Raw genomic sequence first — 21,396 nt, 5'->3', positions numbered from 1 at the left:
TTGCAAAATTTCCAGTTTAGGTCACTAAAAGGAAAGGGAAAGCAACCTGATAAGCCTTAGAAAAATAGCTTGTTACCATCTGTGTAGGTTAAAACAATAAAGAAATGCCTTGGTTTTCCAACAAACCACCGAAAACCATGTTTGCAAAGGACAAGCGACAGGTTCACCCATTCACTTTGGCTTTGGCACGATGCGCACAATACCTCGGGGCCAGACCTGATGGAAAGGAATGGTTTAACAGCAGGCATGAACAGGAGGACAGCCAGGCGAGCTCTGTTTTTTCCACCTTGTGCCACCTCTGTCTCCACCTGCCCTGCGTGCTTTTGCTCCCAGGAGCATGAAGCACCAAAAAAAAACAACTGCTGTCTGACAAAGTCATGAGCGTTCTTTTGGTTTGAGCTTTTGGAAGAAAATTATTTCTTGTTTGTTTTTTTTTTAATTAAAATTTAGACACACACACACACACACACACACACACACACAGATGGGAGGAGCTGCTTTACATTTCTCTGCTGATTAAGTAGGCAATGTCCAGAAAAATGTATAGAAACTCACTAACAACAACAAGAAAAAAAATTGTCACTCTCATTGCTCTGTTATCCCATATCCTCTGTAAGGCCTCACTCCCGTTACAAACTTGAAAGCAGAGATCATGGGCCCAGCTGCCCGTGCGATGTATAGCTTTGAATGGGTAAGTGGTCAAGAACCATAAAAGTGTTCTCGGAGGTGCTCACCCTCTTCATGCCACAGTCTCCTGGCTCTGTGTATCTTTCTTTCCAGACTTAACCACACTGCACAGCAACTGGATGTCAGACGTCCATCTCTTCCCCTAAATCACGTCTCTCTCTTCACTGTGCTATCAGTGTTTCTCTCTACCATCCCACCAGCATTCGGGCACGCTGCTATGGCTCCCATCTTTGAAAAACAAACAAAAACCCTCCTCTGGCACACATTCCCCTCCCACTCTCACCCCTTCCCTCTCACGGGCCTCAGCAGACTTGCCTCCTTCTCCCCATCTCGTCTCTATCCTTCTCCCTGGAATCCACGTGATTAGAGTTCCCATGCCCCCTGACCCAGTGCTCTTGTGAGTAGGTCCACTCATCAGGGAATTGCTGCATCCAATAGTCCGCTCTCTGCTCCCACCTTGCCTGACTATGCACCACATTTGTCACAGTTGCTAGAACCGTCTCCTTCCTCGATACTTTCTTCACTTGTGTGGATGAGCCCCTCTTGATGTTTCTCCCATTTTACTATTCACCTTTTTCATTCTCCTTGGCTGGATCCTGAACACTTCTTGGACGTCTTGGTATTGGCATGCCTCCTCTATACTCTCCCTGTGCTCAAATTTCTACTTCCCATTCTGGCTTCTCCCATAAATTCTAGACCCATACATACAATTGCCTAGTCAATATCTCCATGTGGATGTCTAATAGGCAATAGGCCTGTCCAAGATATATGTGACCAAAACCAAACACCTGATTCCCCATCCTTCAAACCCAATACTCCCCTAATACTAAATTAAACATCACCTTCTTTTACCTACTTGCTCAGTCGCAAACCCTTACAACTAAAATATTGCTTTCTCTCAGATTCTAAATTATCCATCTATATTTTTTTATCTTAAAAATCTTAATCATCTTGCTCATTTTATTGTAGGACCAGAATGAACTTTTGCTAATTCATTTGCTTAGTAATGGTATATGTTAATTAAATATAGGAATGTGTCATTGTTGCACTATATATGTATCTTAAACATGACCATTCCTTTAACAAACTGAAGTACAATGTCTATAAAATAGTTGGCATCATCGCCCCAGTTCAACAGGCTGAGTCAGCAGACGTTATTTTTTTTAATTTTTATTATTTATTGGTGGAGAGGGGCAGAGGAGAGGGAGAGAGGAATCTTAAGCAGGCTCCACACTTAGCGCAGAGCCCCACATAGGGCTCGAACTCATGACCTTGAGATATGACCTGAGCTGAAGTCAAGAGTCGGATGTTTCACCGACTGAGCCACCCAGATGCCCCCAGAGGAATTTGATTATGGGGAAAGGCCAATCCACCCTGAGTCCTGAGGGTCCCACACACTCTTCCAGGGGGTGCCCATGATGCAGGGCCTCAACCACCTTTACCCAGGCCATTTTCAGGGCTGTATTTGCAACAAGCGGCATCGAGAGATGAGGCAATGTCACCCTCAAGACAAAGAGAGAGAGCTCCTCCCGCTCAGTGCCTATATCCTGGAATGCAACCCACTGCATGCATGGACATCTATCCTGGGTCCTCCGTGGGGGAACCTGGGGTGCTTGGAATGCTGACACAAGTGACCGCGAAGCTCAGGCTACTACTTTGGCCATGAGTAATAAAGCCCTTTGTCCATGAAGCAGGGGTCAAGTATCTTCTGCAAGCACCCTTGGAAATTCTACAGCCAAGTTAAACTTGTTAACTTGCAAATAAGGTAAAATCCCAGATGCTTCCCAGTTCTGGACAATGACTCACGATAGACACGACACACGGATCTGCAGTGGAGGCACAAAGAGATTGTCCTGTCATGAATTCCAGTTAACCTTGCTACCTGATGGGCTTTAGATAACCACTGAATGGATTTTCAGAATTCAGAGGGTCTGCTCTATAATAAATAATAAATAATAACCGGATTGTTAGATTGTTCTGCAATCATTTTTCTTTTCAAAGAAAAGAAACGTACATCGAAGGGCATTGTTTTTCTTTCTTCTACTACTTTTTACTTAATGTCATAATTAAAACATAGCAAATCATCAGGTTAAATCATCAAATACTATGTTTACATACCGATTTCTTCTCTACTGCCTGGGAGGGAGGTACCATTTTCTGGATCCACAGAAGCTCACAGAGGCTGTTCTGGACAATAACTATCAGAATATCAGCCAGAATCTCAGCCCAGGACAGCTTTACTCCAGTGTCTGTGCTTTCTACTATGGTACTCTACCTCGCCCCCAATCCTGAATATAATTTTATTTTATTTTTTTAAGATTTTATTTATTTATTTGTCAGAGAGATAGAGAGAGTAGAGGCAGGCAGAGTGGCAGGCAGAGGCAGAGGGAGAAGCGGGCTCCCTGCAGAGCAAGGAGCCTGATGTGGGACTCGATCCCAGGATGCTCGGATCATGACCTGAGCTGAAGGCAGCCGCTTAACCAACTGAGCCACCCAGGCATCCCTTGAATATAATTTTAAAATGAGAGCTTATGTTTTATGTAACATTACCAAACTTATCTAAAAGAAAATGAATTCACATGCCCAAGGAATCAGAATCATTTACTCATTCAGTATTCCACAAGCAAGACTATATTCTGCTAACATGTTAATATGTTTCATCAAGAGGCTACTTTCTTAATTATCAGCATGATTCAAGGAATGATAAAATTCTCATTATAAGTCTAGGTTTCCAATGATAAGCCATGTGTCACATGGAATGCTATTTTAGAAGATAGTACTAACTCAAAAGTATTAGGGATAAGAGAGTTCATTGTACAAGAAATACTGAAATAAGGGGAAAAGACATTTAGACATTTAATGATAGATCCATCAACATAAAAGCTGTCACTTGAAAAAGAATGCATAGCCCTTAATCAGAAGACAAAATGTTATGCATAGATTATGATTATTTCTACTCTGTTCATAACCCATTAAGTATTTTCTTTAAGGCTTCTTTCCCTGAATTCCTTAATTATTGATGTATTCTGGAAAAAAATATCCTTTCCGAAGGGAGTGTGTGTGTGCGTTTGTGTGGGTGTGCACGTGTGTATTCATAACCCAGAGTCTCATAAGAGCCAGATTAGTCTCCGATCTATGCCCACAAAAGGGTGGGACAGACAACAGTGACAAGAAGTTTATAGCATGAATGGAACTACAGATATTCCTCTTCCCCACAGGCATCAGAGAGAGCTTCGCCAGGTTATCCTTAAACCTAATCAGAAGAGAAGACCGCCCGGGGGGTATGGTAACACACTCTGAATACTGACCCCCCCAAAATCTCTGAAGGGTTAATATGATATGCTTATAATACCAAATATAGCCAATAAATCTAAGCTATTCTGTTTGCGGCTCCTGTCTTTTTTCATTTTCACATCAAAAATTCTGTTAAATATTGCTATACACACTATTCATTCCAAGTGGGTGTGTAGGCTTTGAAGATGGGGAATCCAAATTTCACCTATATCTTTTGGTCACTTTACAATTCCCAAAAGCCAAGATAGGAGTATAATAAAGAGACTCTGTATTAATCACCTATGCACACATTCGTTGAGTAATAGTATACCTTTCTGCAATACTTTCCTTTTTCCTATGCTATGTTTCATCTGATTGTAGAAACGTAATTTTCTGTCTGTTGAATATACTAACTGAAAAATTTGAGCTTGTCTTTTGTACGTCCTCTCCTGAATTACATCTTCCTATTTAGTCATTTTTACTGGGTTTTACAAATGCATGTGTCCATGAGGTTGGGGGAGGGGGTTACTTCTGCCTGGCAGATACCCTTGGGTGGATAATGGCCGCTAATATATTCATCTCCAAATGACCCAGTTCCTAGTTACACTAGACCGACATGGTTCTATTTTTGTATTCGACACCTTCAGTTCTGAGAGCACGGAGGAGTCCGGGGCACTGACTAAACCTTGGCAGGGCTCGTGGGGAGTGCTAAAGGACAGGGCAGCTGGCCTAGGAGAAGCAGTTGAGTTACTCACCCCCACCTGACTTTTCCCCTCAAGCCTGATGCCCTAGGATGCTCCTGAGAGATTAAAAGGCTCGAGGCAAAATGGATTCAATGTGCCATTTTGCCTCAGGTGAAGTGTGGGAGTAGCAAATTGGATGACTTTTTACAAGGATCCTATAAACACTCTAGTAAAAAGATAAAGACAAGGGCATTCGCTTCTCCTCTACACCCAGGTATCTCCCAAAGTATAAGAAGTACATGGGATATTTGAACCAAAACTAGCATGTATTACTTTAACTGAAGCTATTACTAACCACGACCTAGTCAACAATGTCTTCTGAGTGAAGTTAACGGAGGTCAGTCGGTCTCAGCTGGTCTGTGGGTCAGAGTCCTAGGCTCAAGTTCAGCTTCTGTCACTCACTTACGTGTACCCTTGGGTCTGTCTCCTTTCTCTGTTTCAGCCTCATGGGGCTAATTCTCAAAGGTGTGTTGTGAGGATGAAATGAGATAACACATACAGAAGAGGTCTTGTCCTAGTGCCTGACACAAGATAGCCATCACTGATGAGTACCAGCAGCAGGAAGGTGCTGGTGACAAAGACGACAATAGTAAGTGGCCACTTCTTGACTTAGGACAGGGGCTCCCGAGGCGTTCTTCTCCTGGATTCCTCACACAGGACAACCCACTGTCCCCAGCCCTGGGAGGTGTCAATGGATGAAGGATGAACTGATTTTTGGGGAACTGATCAGCGGAAGGAGAAGGAGCACAGTGAGTTACAATATTGAACTCTTACTATGCAATTTATTTACAGTTAACACCAAACTGGTTCCTGTTTCACTGTGTAGACTTGGAAAAGGCACTGAAGCACAGGCTCAGGGCCTAAGTGTCCTCATCTGTAATATGGGAATAATAACAGTGACTCCTAGAGTTCTGTGCCATAGAGTTGTTATGAGGATTAAATGAGATAATATAAAAAGAGCTTAGACCTGAGTCAGGCAACTAGAAAGCATTCTGTGATGAACTATTAAACAAATTTTTTTTTAAAAAGTACCTCCTAAAGGGGTGTCTGGGTGGCACAGTCAGTTATCACCTGCCTCTTGGTTTTGTTCGGCTCAAGCTGTGATCTCAGGATCACAGATCCCTGCATCTGGTTCTACGCTCAGTGAGGAGTCTGTCCCTCTCCCACCCTCTCTGTCCCTCCCCCAGTCCCCATCTCTCTCTCTCTCAAAAAAATAAATAAATCTTTAAAATAAAGAATAAGTAAATAAAAAGTACCCCCTAAAAATAAATAAAAATAAATAAATAAAAAGTACTTCCCAGTTTTCCCCCTTTGTCATCAAAACTTGCCCTCAGGCTCCCTGGCTGCCTTCCTCTTCTCCCCAGTGTCTTAAGTTTGGGCTGCCCTAGATACCAGTTCCTGGTCCTGTGTACTGGCTTCTTGGATGTATATTCACTCCCTTGACGATCCTGTCCAGTTTCAGCACTTCAAACGCCAGTTCTTGACTTCCTCCTGAACTCCAGACCCAGTACCTTGCCTCCCACTCATCCCTTTGCTTGTAGGTCTAATCGGCACGCCTAACCGGCCATGCTTGTGAACCAAGTCCCATCCTCTCCATCCACACACTTCCCTTCTCATGTGAGAGGAAGTCTGTCCTCCCAGCAGCTTGGACCAGAAGCTTTGGAGTCCTCCGGGATGGCTCTTTCCCTCACACCCACGTCTACCCCATTGGGGATCCTGTAGGTTCCACCTTCACAATGGGTTTGAGAATCTCAGTCCTTCTCAGGACCCATTTTGCTTGGTGGCTACACTGGCCTCTGCACTACATTTTCCATGTCTATCCTGTCCTCTTAGCAGACTGTTCTTCAGTGTCCAAGGTGATCCTTTTTAAAAGTCAGTCAAAACACATCACGCTTCTACACAGAACCCAATGGCTTCCCTTCCACTTGAAGAGCCAGCCCCTACATGGGCCCATGTGGCCTTATCCTAATGAGGACCCCAGAGTCTCCCTCACCGTGTTTATCCCCATCCCTCCAGCCACACTGGCCAGGAACATATTGCCTACATACCTTTGGTCCTATCAGTCTGGAATGTTCTTTGGCTTAGCTAACTCCTTCACTATCCCCCACAAGTTTTTACTCAAATGTCATTTTTTCTCCATTGCTTTCCATGACAATTCTATTTAGAAGTGCAACTCCCCCCACTCACTACTCTGCTTCTTGAAACACAGCACCTTTCACCTTACATACTCTATAATTTACTCACTTCACATGTCTAGTATCCAGTATCTGCCATCCCCTCTGGGATGTAAGTTTGCTAGCACAGGGATATGTCTGCCTTTTGTTCACTCACGGATCCCAAGCTCCTAGAGCACGGTCCAGCACATAGTGGGAGCCTAATACGTATTTACTAAACGGGTATCTGCAAAATAGAATCTCCTAAGGGCTGGTTTAGTCACTTAAAGAGACTGATAGGCAAAGACCCAAACCCGTGTTCTTCCCACCATACTTCCTGCCTCGCAATGCTAAGCATGTAGTCACACATCCCACCATTTCAAGGGACACACTGCTATGCCGTCAACTAATGTCAAATTGCTGCTGGAAGGTCATTACACAAGTAGCATGTAATGAGTATATTTACTAGGTCAGGGAGTGACACAAATGACAAGGATTAGCAAGCTCGGTTCATTAGTTTCCACTAGTAAGCTTAGATCACTAAGCTGAGTTTCCTTAAATAAGAATTCCTGCATATGAGCCAAGTGACTAGATTGTATTCTCTTGGGCCCTTGCATAATCAGGTGACACCAGGAAGCAGCATTTTCCCAAACACCATGACTACCAAAGCCATGACACACGTTAGCCACTTGGCCTCCTGTGAAAGGAGTTTGTTGTGAGAGCCTGAAAGATCTTGTCTCCTTTCAGTAACCGGAGAGACTCTGCCGAGAGAGAGAAGCCTACTCACCAGGATGAAGACAGTAAAGAATATGACAACGATTGCAGCTGTAATGAACAGCTTTTTCCGAGGAAACACAGCAGCTGGGAGGAGAAACACGAGTGCAAAGCAGATGGCACCTCGGAGCCCGCCGTAGGCAATGATGAATTGATCCTTAAAGGTCAGGGGAATCGTCCGGAACCAGTTAATGACCTGAGTCAGGACAAAGACACCTGAGAACGAAAAGCAAAACCAAAGAAAACAGAGTGTGTGAGGCCAGAATGTGAAACCAGGAAGACTCATTCTCTGCGCTTCTATGACAGGGCGAGGTGTCTAACGAGCCCCACAGTCTCTCCCCTTTTCCTCTGCTCACGAGCGTTTGTTGTTCCAGGGTAACAGGGGAAAATGGGAACTCAGGGAGGCCAAGAGAGGTCAGTGTGACTTACAGCAAAGTCATGAAGGTACTTGGGGATGAACAGAATCCATGAGGAGTGGGGGAGAGGTGAGGGAGAGGGAGAGGAAGCAGCAGCAACAGCAGATGAAGTAGCCAGCAGCCGAGGGGAGGGACGAGAAGAAGCAAGCCCCGTTCTTCTAGTGAGTGTTGTCGGGTGTTCCTTCAGGAAACAAGCACCATTACCCAGCGCTCGCCAGATCAGACAGAAGGCAAGAGTGAAGCACACGAAGGCCCAGTTCCACTCATGGTTCTTCCCGACGGTGGACACGCCCATGAAGATGAAGATCAGGGTCTCGCTGACGCTGCTCAGCATCTTCATGAAATACTTGATGGTGGTGTACGACTTCTGAGATACGTTTTCTTCCACATACTTATTCATAGTCATTGCACAAGCAGTGATTCTGCAAGGAGAGATACAGCTTCTATTTAAACATGACAATGACCCTAATCCAAATAGAAGAGTCTGCGCTTAAATGCTAAGACATGGCTCAACCCTTCTGCCCATTACTGTAACATCGTTGATGGATTGGTATAAGTGAATGTGATCTGCATCATCGGAACCCCACTGTCTCTGAAGGACCTCATCAATACCTATGGGTGGACCTTTTCAGCTCTGACGAGCTTTGTAGTCCATGGGCATCGGCACCTGCCAGCATCACAAATAAAAGAGGTCCGCAATATATTCAAAACCCGCTCTCCTCCTGTAAAACCAGTTTCGTCTTCTCTATTGCTCTAGTTAGTGCCTAAAATGCTAAACTTGAAACTGTAGTCTCCTTGGCCTTCTCTCCTTGCCACACCTCCTCCATGTCCCCCACCCCACCAATTATTTTCTACTCCTCATCCCGAGTATCTCTTGGGCCCACTTACTCTTCCTTTATCCCAACGCCCTAGTTCCACCTCTGGAAAATTCACAACATAGTTATAGGCTCTGAGGTCACCTAAAGAACAGAAACCCTTTTTCCTATTCCCCCAAGATCTTCAAAACTCTGGGACCACAGAGCTCTGATTTCCCCTCTGACGGAAACTATTTTAATATAGTACCTGTGCACACTCTGGTAAGGGAAGGGCCCTCGGGTCAAGTCCGTGCTCCTAGGTTGGACGTCTGAAAATCTTTATACTCTTCATTCAGTGGACAAATCCAGTTTCATCTCTTACCCCATCTCTAGCCAGCATATACCATATGCCTCGCCTGTCTGTAATTTCCCTGCTCTTTCCTATCTTCTTGCCTTCCTGTGGGCATACACTCCTCTCTGTCTGAAATGTTACCCCTGCCCATCTCAAATGCCACCTACAAAGGGAAAGTCAGTATAAGCTTGGTGACAGCTCATCCTAGGATCCATCTAAAGAGACACCGATACTAGACACCAGCTGTAGTAACATTTTTCTAGACAGTTGTCCTAAGGCAAGGGAAATACAAGCAAAAGAAAAAAAAAGAAAAAAAAAAAAGAAAGAAAGAAAAGAAAGGCTTTGGGACTTCATCAAAATAACAAGTCTCTGCACAATGAAGAAAGCAATCAACAAAACCAAAGGACAACCTACTGAGTGGGAGAAGATGACATATCCAATGACATATCTAATAAAGGGTTAGTATCCGAACATATACAACTCAATACCCAGAAAACAAGTAATCCAATTAAAAAATGTGAGCAATTGGGCGCCTAGGTGGCTCAGTTGGTTAGGTGACTGCCTTCAGCTCGGGTCATGATCCCGGAGTCCTGGGATCGAGTCCCGCATCGGGCTCCCAGCCCTTGGGGAGTCTGCTTCTTCCCTCTGACCTTCTCCTCTCTCATGCTCTCTTTCACTCTCTCTTTATGTCAGATAAATAAAAAAATCTTTTAAAAAAATGTGAGCAAGACATGAACAGACATTTCTCCAAAGATGACATACAGAAGGCCAATAGGCACATGAAAAGATGCTCAACCTGACTGATCATCAGGGAAATGCAAATCAAAACCACAAAGTGATACCACCTCACACCAGTTAAAATTAAAACCATAAGAAACAACTACTATTGGAGAAGATGTGGAGAACAGGGAACCCTCATGCACTGTTGGTGGGAACGCAAATTGGTGCAGTCACTCTGGAAAATAGTATGGAGGTTCTTCAAAACATTAAAAATAGAGCTACTCTATGACCCAGGGATTGCACTAGTGGGCATTTACCCCCAAAATACAAAAACACTATTTCAAAGGGATAATGCTCCCCTATGTTTATAGCAGCATTATTTACAATAGCCAAAATATGGAAGCAGCCCCAGTGTCCATCAATTGATGAATGGATAAGGAAGATGTGGTAGATACAAACAATAGAATATTATTCAGCCATAAAAAGAATGAAATCTTGCCATTTGCAATAACATGGACTGAGCTAGAGAGTAGAATGCTAAGCAAAATAAGTCAGAGAAAGACAAATACTATATAATTTCACTCCTGTGTGGAATTTAAGAAACACATAAGCAAAAGGGGGAAAAAGAGAGAAAAAGAGAAAAACCAAGAAACAGACTCTTAACTATAGAGAACAAACTGGTGGTTACCAGAGGGGAGGTGGGTAGGGGGATGGGGGAAATAGGGGATTAAAGAGTATATGTATCATGATGAAAAAAATTAAATAAAAAAAATAGAGACATGTATACTAGGAAGCAAATGACTTCATTATCAGAAGGCATTCTAGAATGAAGGAAGACAGAATTGGAGTGAGCTGTCCACCTTCCACTGAGTGATCACTGTGCTCTAAGCCAACCACTGGTCACCATCTGTGAAGCTTTCCACATTCTCCTCATTTCAGAGCTACAGTGACCCTAAACGTACCCCGCCCCCAACCACTGCATGGAGTCCTCCTTACCCTGAGAAGTTTTCTGCTACTTTAGGAAAATCTTTACTTTTAGGAAAATCTTCCTACTGTGAGCAGACGGATAGGCAGAAGAACACACACATAAGAGTCCCCTGAGTAAAGACCTAAACGGATAATCATGAACCCATTTCACTGCAAAAAAAAAAAAAAAAAGACCTGTTTCTTACACACACACAACATGTCTCTTTATCTGTGTGCCCCTATTAAAAGAAAACAAAGACCCCCGGCAGGTCAGGAACCCTGCATTTAGCCACAATGTCTCTGGCCCCAGAATGAGTGGGTACGTCTTTGAGATTTATATGAGGGAGGAATGCATAATTCACGTGGTTCCCAAAAGAAAGAGTGCCTTATTAAGTCAGCTAATAAAATTCAACAGCCACAAACACATGGCAAGGCCTTTGCATAGCAGAGGGCTTCTATAATAAGTCGCCCTTTATAGCTCCCCTGCTCTGCGCCAGGTTCTCTGTAAGCACTCTGTGTGGATTATGCCAGTTCACCTCATTACAAACCTCTGAAGCAAGTTCTGTTAGTGTTCCCATTTTACAGATGAGAGAACAAAGGCAGGCAGAGGCCACTTATCCAAGAGGACTGCCAATAAAGGGTGGTGCCAGGAGTTTTACTCAAGCAGTCTGACTCAAAGCTGGCGCTGTGAGCACGGTCACCTCGGCTGGGGAAGAAGTCTCACTCCTCTGCCAAGCCCTTGCTCAGCCTTTCTCAAGTACAAGCCTGTTTGTATTAGTTTCCAATGGCTGTGGTAAGAAATTAGCCAGAACTTAGTGACAACGACGCAGATTCATCATCGTATGCTTGCAGAGGTCAGCAGGTCAAAACCACTTGCACTGAGCTAAAATCAAGGGGCTGATAGGGCTTTGTGCCGTCTGGAAGCTCTCAGGGAGATAGTTCCTTCCTTTTCCTAGTCTGGAGCCTGCTCACCTGCCTTGACTCAGGAGCCCATGATCCCAAACTCTGCCTCCTTGGTCATGCCTCCTTCTGACGGCTGACCCTCCTACTGTCCTCTTTTCAGTATCCTTGTGATTTTATCCAGTGTTGTCTCCCGTCTCAAGACACTAACCTAATCACACCTGCAAAGTCCCTTCTGCCATGTAAGGTAATATACTTGCAAGGAGGGTCTGGGGATGAGAATCTTTGGGAGCCAGTGTTCTGTGGATCATACCATTGCTGGCATTCCCCTCCCTGGCCTGGTGCCCACAACCAAGTTCCTGTCTCCCGATGATCGTGGCCAGAGTTGCTCAAGTGTGCTTGGCGACGGAAGCTGACAGACGCACTGTCCTGCTGGCTCGAATCATAGGCCAGAACCTCCACCAGCAGACGAGAGAGACTGAGAACAGTGGCACCTTTCTGAGTGAGCCTCATAGGGCATCTTGCCAGCCCCCACTGCCATAAAAACCATTTGTTCACAATGGTTCTGAACACATTCATCTTGCATAGTTTGGTTTTTCTTTAACCAGACTTCGAAAAGTAAGAGTTGCCCGGTACAAAGTAATGAAGGCAAAAGCCCAACTAAACTGATTACCAATCTAAAGCAAAATGTGTTTTATCAAAAAAGAAAAAAAGATATATACAGCAACGCAAACTAATGAGCCTTTCTTAAATGTTATCAGGCTAAAACTTTGTAACAAAAACAAATTCTAATGGTCCTATTACTTCCTGAAATTCTCTAATGCCATGCAAAATGTGCCTCTAAATGATTTTATTATAAAGCATTTAAGCTTAGAGACAAATATAGAAAATAAACACTGAAGTACCCACTACCCAGTTCTTTCTAATGACTTTGTTTTTTTTTAATAAAACATCAGCTACAGAGTTGAAATCCCTCCATTTTTCATACTACCCCATATCCCTCTCTCTCTCCTGGCTTCAGATTATTTTTAATCATTCAAAAAGAGATTTTTAAAAGGCTGGAGAATATTGGTTTTGTGAATATGATAAACATTTCCCTCTTAAGATTGAGTTCCTGTCAGTCTCTGGACAAAAGGTAAATAATCTAGAATCTTCAGTTCATTGTATGATCAAGTCAATAAAAATTTTACTTGGAAATTATTGAAAAACATAGCTTTGGTGTAAGAATAAAAAAAATGAATGAATTTTGCATGAATGTCCACGTGATCAATTTCCTTCGTTTTGTGTCCTTAACGTGACACCAGCAGTGATGCTCATGTCTGCCAGACGCCTCGCTGTAACTTAAAGCTATTTCCTACCAGCACAGTGAGACACTGGAGGGAGAAGAATGCCCCTGGTGGGAACCAGAGGCCTCAGCATCTGGTAGTGCCCCGTTCAAGAAGCCTGGGGATGTCTATGACATTGATGCACACTACGGGCTGGGGACAGAAGGTCCAAACGTCCCTGCTCTGGTCTGTCCGCTACAAATTCATGCAAAGACCAGGAGGTGTTTTCACTGTAAGAGGTTATTTGTCATGGTATACTCTGACCTGAAGTCAAACCCCCTCACTGCAGTAACATCACAAGTACACACAACGAGGGAGGCAAATGTGACACGGTCTCCCAGAAATACAATAGAATAGAAACCTTCTCTCCTCACTCTGCATAAACCATCGTCTATAGCTGATGGTGTTGGCACCATAACTTTGCTTCTTCCTCATTATTCGAAAGGAAGCACAAGAAACTTATGAGGTGAGAATGGTGTTGGCTGCTGTCTGACTGTCCTCAGCCTCACAGGGTCTGAAGTGCCTGGCCAGGAGTGTCCTTGGGTACAAGCTCATGCTCACATGTTATCACAGTAGCGCTGCATTTCCAGAGAAGTGAGATTCCCTCTTCCATCAGCACGGACACCCATGAGGATTTCAGGCCTGAACACCCACGCGATAGATAATATCCACATCAAATAATAACCTAAAGAGACTCATCACATTTTAAGAAAATTCTAGGTTTTTTTTTCTTTTTTAAAGGTTTATTTACCTGAGAGAGAGAGAGAGCACATAAGTAGGAGGGGCAAAGAGAAAGGGAGAGAAAATCTGAAGCAGACTCAGCACTGAGCACAGAGCCCAATGCAGAACTGGAACTCATGACCCTGAGATGACGACCTGAGCCAAAACCATAAGTCAGATGCTCAACCAACTGTGCCACCCTGGTACCCTCTAGTTGGACTTCTTAACCCTGAAGAGCCTTCAAATAGAGGACTACTGGCCTTTAGGATTTGCAATATGACCTTATTTCTATGAACCTATGTTCATAGAAGTCTTCCCCCTCTTCTCATGCACGTCTCTTTCGTAGTCTCCATATTTGGCTAATATGATTATGAAGGACATTTAATATCAACCAACATTTTCTTACCATCTACTCGGGGGCAAGTTCTGTGCTAGGGTCTAGAAAGATAGAGGCAAATAAGACACAACTTCTATTTTCAAGGGTTCAAGGTCTCAGAGAAAAAGGGTCACAAAGATATCGTGGCAAAACAGCGCAAGGGTCAGAAATGGGATTGGGAGTGCAGGGAAGGAAATCATGACCTTTGCCACAGAAGGGGGTCCATTTGAGTCACATCTCCACAGCTAAGTGAAGAGCTCAGGAAGCAGGAAGAAGTGAGCCAAAAAAAGAAGTGGCCATGTGCAAAGGTCTGAAAGGAAGAAACAGGCTGGCATATTCAGGCAATGGGGAATGATTTTGGTAGCCAGAGAAGAGAGGGATGATAATATTAAGAGACAAGGATGAAAGGAGTTAGTGGCTAGATAATGACAAATGATGCTGTTATATGTTACCTTCAGGAGTTTCCACTTTATTCCATAGGCTGCAGGGAAAATGTGAGAGATTATATCTTTGCTCATATAATTAATGTCTATTTTCCTAACCCAACTGGTAGTTTCAGGAGGAAAAAAAAAAAAAGTATCATCAATGTTTAGTGTAGTGTCCAGCAGGTGATTAGCTTGTTTTGAATCAATGACTATATGGACGAACTGTTCATAGGGACAGTGGTGTGGTATGGCCAGCTTCTGAGTTTTAGAAAGGGAACTCTGCAGGAACTATGGAGAACAGATTTGGAGGGACATGAACCTAGAGGCTGGAGTCCACTCATTTCTTGTAGTGGCCTGTCATTTTGTTGGCAAAATCCACGGTAGCACCTATGTGGCCCCTACAGTATCCCAAAACGTGTCTGTGTTTTTGACAGGTGCTGCTTCCATTCTCTGGGGCCACATGGAGGTAAGGTATGTATAGAATTCACCGGTCCTTTCTGCTTTGTTATTACCTTACCTCACGTTACGTTTTAACATAAATGTATGGTGATTATCACCAATTTAGAGACCGAGAAGCTAAAGCCCTATAATGAGTGGTTTTTGCAGTAAACCAGCAATTGAGGTTTCTTCACCACTACGTCATGCTAAATACAGCGTACGAGAACTTCACGCCAGCTAATACTATCTCAGCACAGTCTTCCAAGGGAAAAACAGACCTTGTCTTTAGAGGATCTGTCATTTGACTATTTCTGAAGAGAAAAATTCCAACAAAGACTTTTCTCTCTACTGTTGCATGATGCCATCTTGGCGGTCCATGAAGCCACTCTTCTGTACACATTCAGTCCCTTCTACCAGAATGTATGCTCTGAAAGTGTGGGGCTAGCGTTCAGCCATGCTTACCATGGTTGTCTACACGTCATGGTACCAAGATGCATGGTCAAATAATACTGGCTGAGATTAGTTTAATGAAGATCCCGAACCTTTCATTTATACGGCTGGGATCTGTAGAACCAAAAGGACCAGCATCGATACTGGAGGCGGGTCGGAGACAGAAGATCTCTGGGTGTAAAGATAAAAAATATATATCCTGTCTGTGTTTATGTACATAGGGTGATGCCAGGTCTCAGTGAATTCGGTTTCTGAGTACAAGTGCTTTCATTTTTTTTTCAGAAGGGGTCAAATCTCTAATTTCCATTCCCAGATTAGACGACGCTTTCTGTAATCTGAACTGTTTGGAATATGAGTTAAACAGATAAAAAGAATGTTGTAAAATTCTTCTGCTCCCATTCTACCTCTTCTGTGTGAACTGAAGAAAGTACGGACCCAAATGTAGACAAACACAGTCCAAAGAGTAGCTGTATATTCTCGGTAAAGACTTTGCCAGATATGAAAGCACACTCCACTAGTCAGTGCAAGCATTAGCAGTGACGAAGGTCAATTAAAAAGCTTTCTCTGTATTGATTAAAGTCAGGTCTTGGGGGGACTCAGGGTGAATTGGATACTCTCAGAATAAAGTATTCACTCAGGGGAGATAAATTAATTATTCCAAGGCATGAATTTGCCATATCATGGATTGCCTCTTCTAGAAAACCTAACAACCAAGAGGAGAGTGAGTTTAACATACAAGAAAATACAAACAAAATTTTTGTTTGTTTTGTTTTGTTTTTTGAGAGAGCAGGACCATGCGAGCAGGGTGGAGGCAGGGGCAGAGGGAGAGAGGGAATCTTAAGGAGGCTCCACGTCTAGCACAGAGCCTGACACGGGGCTTGATCTCACAACTTGACCCTGAGATCACGACCTGAGCCAAAATCAAGAGCTGGACGCTTCACCGACTGAGTCACCCAGGGGCCCCCAAGGCTTATTTTTAAGGGAGGATCCAAGCATAAAAACTGAACCACCTTTCTTAATATACCAAAAAAAATAATAATAATAAACTTAAACTATTATAAATGCCTGATTATTGAGATAGTCTTGCCCATTTCATGGATTTTCCACATCTTTTCATCCCTTCTCCTTTATAGGCTTTCAACTCAATTCAACTAATGTTTATAGGAGATTCACTGACACTTAAAGCAGGCATGATTCTGTGGAAAGAACACATATAGAATCACAATTCACGGTCACTAGAGTAATGAAACTCAAAGCATCAAGGGGCCCACAGAGTCCACTGACTCTAGCGCAGAGTGTTGGCAAAGGCCTTGTGTTTCTTTTGTAAAAGTATGGCTTTTCTAGAACTACCAGAAATCCTTGGAAAAATGCAAATGCCTGAGACCCATCCCAGACCTATGGAATCAGAATCTCTGGCTGGGGCCTCGGGTTCTGTGTATGTCAACCACCTTTCCAGGTGATTCCTAAGTACCTCCAAGGTTGAGGAAAGCAAGAGGGGTTATAGACAGAGGGTTCAGGGGAGGAAGAATGAATGAGGGAAAAGAGGTGAAACTTGAATGATTATGTTGACAATTTTACTGAAATCTGAAAAAAAGGGTCAGTGTGAGATGTGAGGACTTAATTATACTTTGCCACCGATCTTCTGCTTCCCTTCTCCCAATTTCCATGACTTGGTTCTGGGAACAGGCTCCATCTTCTCTTGCCTGGACTCGCATGTAGGACTCCGCACACGTTCTTTCCCTGGCAAGCCCTCACCTAGGCACCCTTGCCCTGTTGCCAGCAGCTCTTCTCTCTCCTCCTGCCTAGACAGTGACTGCCCCAGCCCTGGTGGCATCCAATAAGCCCGAGGCCATGACCATCAGCTGTTACCCCAGAGCGCTATGGAAACACTGTCAGTTTTCTGTGGGATGGCATAAGAAAGCTTTGGAGGCACTCCAGTCCTCGCTGTGAAACAGGAATACAATGGCATCACCTCTTTGCTCAAAGCTTTGAGTTCCCGATTGCCTACAGAACAAAACAGGGCAAGACCTGGCATCTACCCCCCTTTCTCACCACCCTGAGGTTCGGTCCCCCAGAGGTAGCAGAGCTTTTCACCTTCGACCCGCCACCCTTAATGCACAGTGCTCTTCCTCACTGAAGCTTCAACTCAGTCTATCACCCTCCAGCCCTCACTCTGCTTTATGATAAAGCACTGAACGTTCCTTGTTAACTTGCAGGCAACGCAGACTTCCTTCTTCTGGTACTTCTCACGCCGCAGGGCTGGTCATGTGACACAGTCTGCTCCAATCACAGCTCTCCAAATCCCTGAGCAAATCGCAATCCTTCCTCTGAAATTTCTTTTGACAGGAGCTGGGAGAGTGGAACTCCCTGTCCTCTTTAGGGACAAGAGTCACAGCGATATAAAGCCCAATCTGTCTGTGATCCCTGTATGATGTTTTAGAGATGCCTGTCCTATCAGAAGGAAGCCATCACACAGAAGAAGGTGAGACACAGAGAAAGAGAGAGAAAGGTGGTTCTGGCCTGGGGTCCCAGAGCCCCAAGGCCAGATCTATACCAGCCCTCATCAAGAGTTGACTGTTGTGAGCCAATGAATGTGGTTTGATTTGGGTTTCCCTTGCTCACACAGAGCCTCCCTCTACTGACTGAGCTGGGCTCCTACGTACAAGGACCCCAGGTGACTCGATTGTGAGGGTGCATGTGGAAAACAGAATCTTGACCACTTGGCCAGGTCCCTTGGGAACATCAAAAAAGGCCTGAGGTCTGACTGATGGAGGAGTGGCAGCAGAGGGAGAAGACACATTGGGAGAACACATTAAAGGTAGAGCATCAAGGGGAGCGACTCACGGCTTTTCTGCACCAAAGAAACCAACAGAGCAAGACTCTGGGGTCACACAAGGCTAGCTTCCTCCCCACTGCCCCAAACAGGCAGCTGCTGAGAAGTACACTCATGTTTATTAAAGTGAGGTGAAGGAGAAAAAGATTTTCCTTAAGGCACCTATCCTGTTCTTGAAGGAGCAAACCGTGACTCCCATAACTGAACTCCCCAACAAAGGGAATGGCGCATTGACTTCTGCCAGCGTCCAAAGGCTGGCCTCCTACTCAGAAGTACTAGCTGGGAGGGAACCACATACATCCTTCAGTGCCAGTTTTCTGACAAGATTTTAATTAAAACAAAAAAGGTAATTATTTCTCAGCAATTCCACAACACTGACATTTCTGATTTATAATCCTGTTGTTTTACGTTTTGGCCTATGTATTACGAGGAAATAATTTTAGCCATACTGCTGCAATTTACTTATACCTGAAAGTCTAAAAGAGGAAAATGCTACTTTAAATAGTAAGCTTGGGACTAGTGATGCAATGACATCATCATTTTTTACATAAACCCACAAAGAATAGTTAAGAAACACTCAGAAGAGCAAAATGAGAGCAAAACCAGTATTATCCACTAGTTATTATCTAGAACCTCCATTCTTCAAAGAGATTTCAGGAAAGGGTTCTTAATTCAGGAGCAAACTGTTAAAGTTCCATGCAACTTAAATTTAGCAGGCAAACACCGAATATGTTCCCTAGAATAAGAGTGCTTGAAAATAACACACCTAAGGGCAACACCAAAGCCCTTCAGTGAAGAGGCCCCAAATTATATCACTTTATTCATTTGTTCTTGAAAAGAAATCCACAAAATGCATTTCACAAAATGAAACACTCTTTTTCTGAGAGAGAGAGAGAAGAAAGAAAGAGAGAGGGAGAGGGACTAGGGGGGAGGGGCAGAGGGAAAGGGAGAAAGTGAATCCCAAGCGGACTCCACACCCAGCACAGAGCCTAACACAGGGTTCGATCTATGACCCTGAGATCATGACCTGAGCTGAAATCAAGAGTCGGATGCTTAACTGACTGAGCCACCCAGGCACCCCAAAATGAAACTCTCTTATGGTAGCATTTATTGGGTCAGCTCTTTTTCATTTTTATACTGTTTTTGGGAACTACTACAAAATATCCCATACGGTATTTTCTGCATTCTTATCATACTTGAAAATACCTAATTACCAACTGTGTAACTGAATTACCGCTCATGTGGTTGAGAATTCAGGGACTGTATGAATGATATTCCCCATACAGGTGATTCTGATAATGTTTTTAATGTTTTTTTTTTTTTTTACTTATAAGAAGATGAGTCATGAAAATATATTCTTTTGAACATTGAATAATTGTAATATCAGTTTGTGAAAAATACAAACTAGCCAGTCCCAAAGAATCTGTTTTAATGGTCTGTGCTCATTCCTATAGTTATGACAACTTTTCTCAGGGAGATTCCCTCCCTTGGCCAGGTTTTGAAGAGTTTGTATTAAAACCCCTAAATGTGGATCTTGGGTAATGTTTTTCCTTTGTTCTCAGTGGCTTCTGCCCCTCCCTTCAGTTATTCCTCTCGCTTTCTAACTTCCTGTAGTCTCAAAGAAATGTTCTTTATAAACAGCATGATTAACATCAATGAAGGGAATGCGTTTCTGTTGTGTTTTCTTCTCCATCTTTTCGCGCTCTTATTTTTTTTTCTTTTATTTCATCAGAGGGAAGAAAACATCTTTCAACAAGCCTTCAAACATCCAAATAGCAAAAACTAACCATGAGTGCTGGAGAACAATGTTGTCTAATGGAAATATAATGCAAGCCGTACTTGTATTTTTGAACTTCCTGGGAGTCATGATTAAAAGTGTAAAAAGAAACTGCAGAGTTTAATTTTCATACTGTATTCATTTAAAAACTCAACAAATCTAATTTATTGTCATATCAACAGGGAGTCTCTATAGTCTTTTCCTACTAAATCTCAAAAATCTGATGTATATTTTAAACTTAGAGCACATCTCAATTTAGACTAGCCACATTTTAAGTACTCAAAAGCTACATGTCGCTGATAGTCACCACGCAGGACAGCACCCAGGGACAAAGTGACAGGCCACTGATTCTTCTCCTTTTCTCAGAAAAACCAAGCAAATGCTATAGTTCATGTGTTGAATCTATTTAATTAAACAGTTTAAACCATAAAAATAAATTCATCAATCACTTACACTATTCTGGACAAATACTGCAGGATCTCACTCATGTGAGGGATCTAAAATAAATAAATAAATAAATAAATAAGATAAAAAAAAAAAAAACCAAAATCATGTGGTACCTGGGTGGCTCAGTCAGTTAAGTCTCTGCCTTCAGCTCAGGAGCTCAGGTCATGATCCCAGGGTCCTTGGATCGAGTCCCACATCAGACTCCTTCCTCAGTGGGGAACCTGCTTCTCCCCCTCCCTCTGCCTGCCGCTCCCCCTTGCTTGTGCTCTCGCTCAAATAAATAAATAAAACCTTTAAACACACACACACACACACACACACCTCAAAGTCATAGGGGCACCTGGGTGGCTCTGTCGATTAACCATCCAACTCCTGGTTTTGGCTCAGGTTATGATCCCAGGGTCATGAGATCGAGCCCTACATCAGGCTCTCTGCTCAACACAGAGTCCACTTGTCCTTCTCCTTCTGTTCCTCCCCCTGCTCTTTCTCTCAAATAAAGTAAATCAAATATTTAAAAAAGAAAAAAAAAGCCATAGAAACAGAGAGTAGACTGGTAGTTATCATGGCCAGAGAGCAGGGGTGGGGGTTGAGGGAGGGGAGAAAGGGAGGGAAATGGGTAAATGTGGCCAAATGTAAAACTTCCCCTATAAGATGAATAGTTATGGGATTTAATGTACAGTATGGTGACTATGGTTAGTAATACGTTATCGCATACCTAAAAGTTCCCAAGAGAATAGATCTTAACAGTTCTCACCACACACACACATACACACACACACACACAAGGGTCACTACGTGAAGTGATGGATATGTTAACTAATCTAATT

General features: G+C 43.4%; 1 protein-coding gene across 2 annotated transcripts in view; it reads right to left on the bottom strand.

The window, feature by feature from the left end:
- The window catches only part of SLC9A2 (solute carrier family 9 member A2), a 94,320-nt gene that overhangs the window by 27,221 nt on the left and 45,703 nt on the right, over nucleotides 1-21,396 (bottom strand). For both annotated transcript variants that reach the window (XM_032840436.1, XM_032840435.1), the window contains exons 4-5: nucleotides 8,251-8,468; nucleotides 7,644-7,846 (exon numbers count right to left, since the gene is read on the bottom strand). In XM_032840436.1, the coding sequence (XP_032696327.1) occupies nucleotides 7,644-7,846; nucleotides 8,251-8,468 (421 nt within the window). The remainder of the gene's footprint in view (nucleotides 1-7,643; nucleotides 7,847-8,250; nucleotides 8,469-21,396) is intronic.

Source organism: Lontra canadensis, unplaced genomic scaffold (genome assembly GCF_010015895.1).
Source record: "Lontra canadensis isolate GAN:19392208 unplaced genomic scaffold, GSC_riverotter_1.0 scaffold112, whole genome shotgun sequence".
Classification (NCBI taxonomy): Eukaryota; Metazoa; Chordata; class Mammalia; order Carnivora; family Mustelidae; genus Lontra; species Lontra canadensis.
Note: the sequence above shows the minus strand (reverse complement) of the source record. Positions and strands in the feature narration are given on the sequence as shown.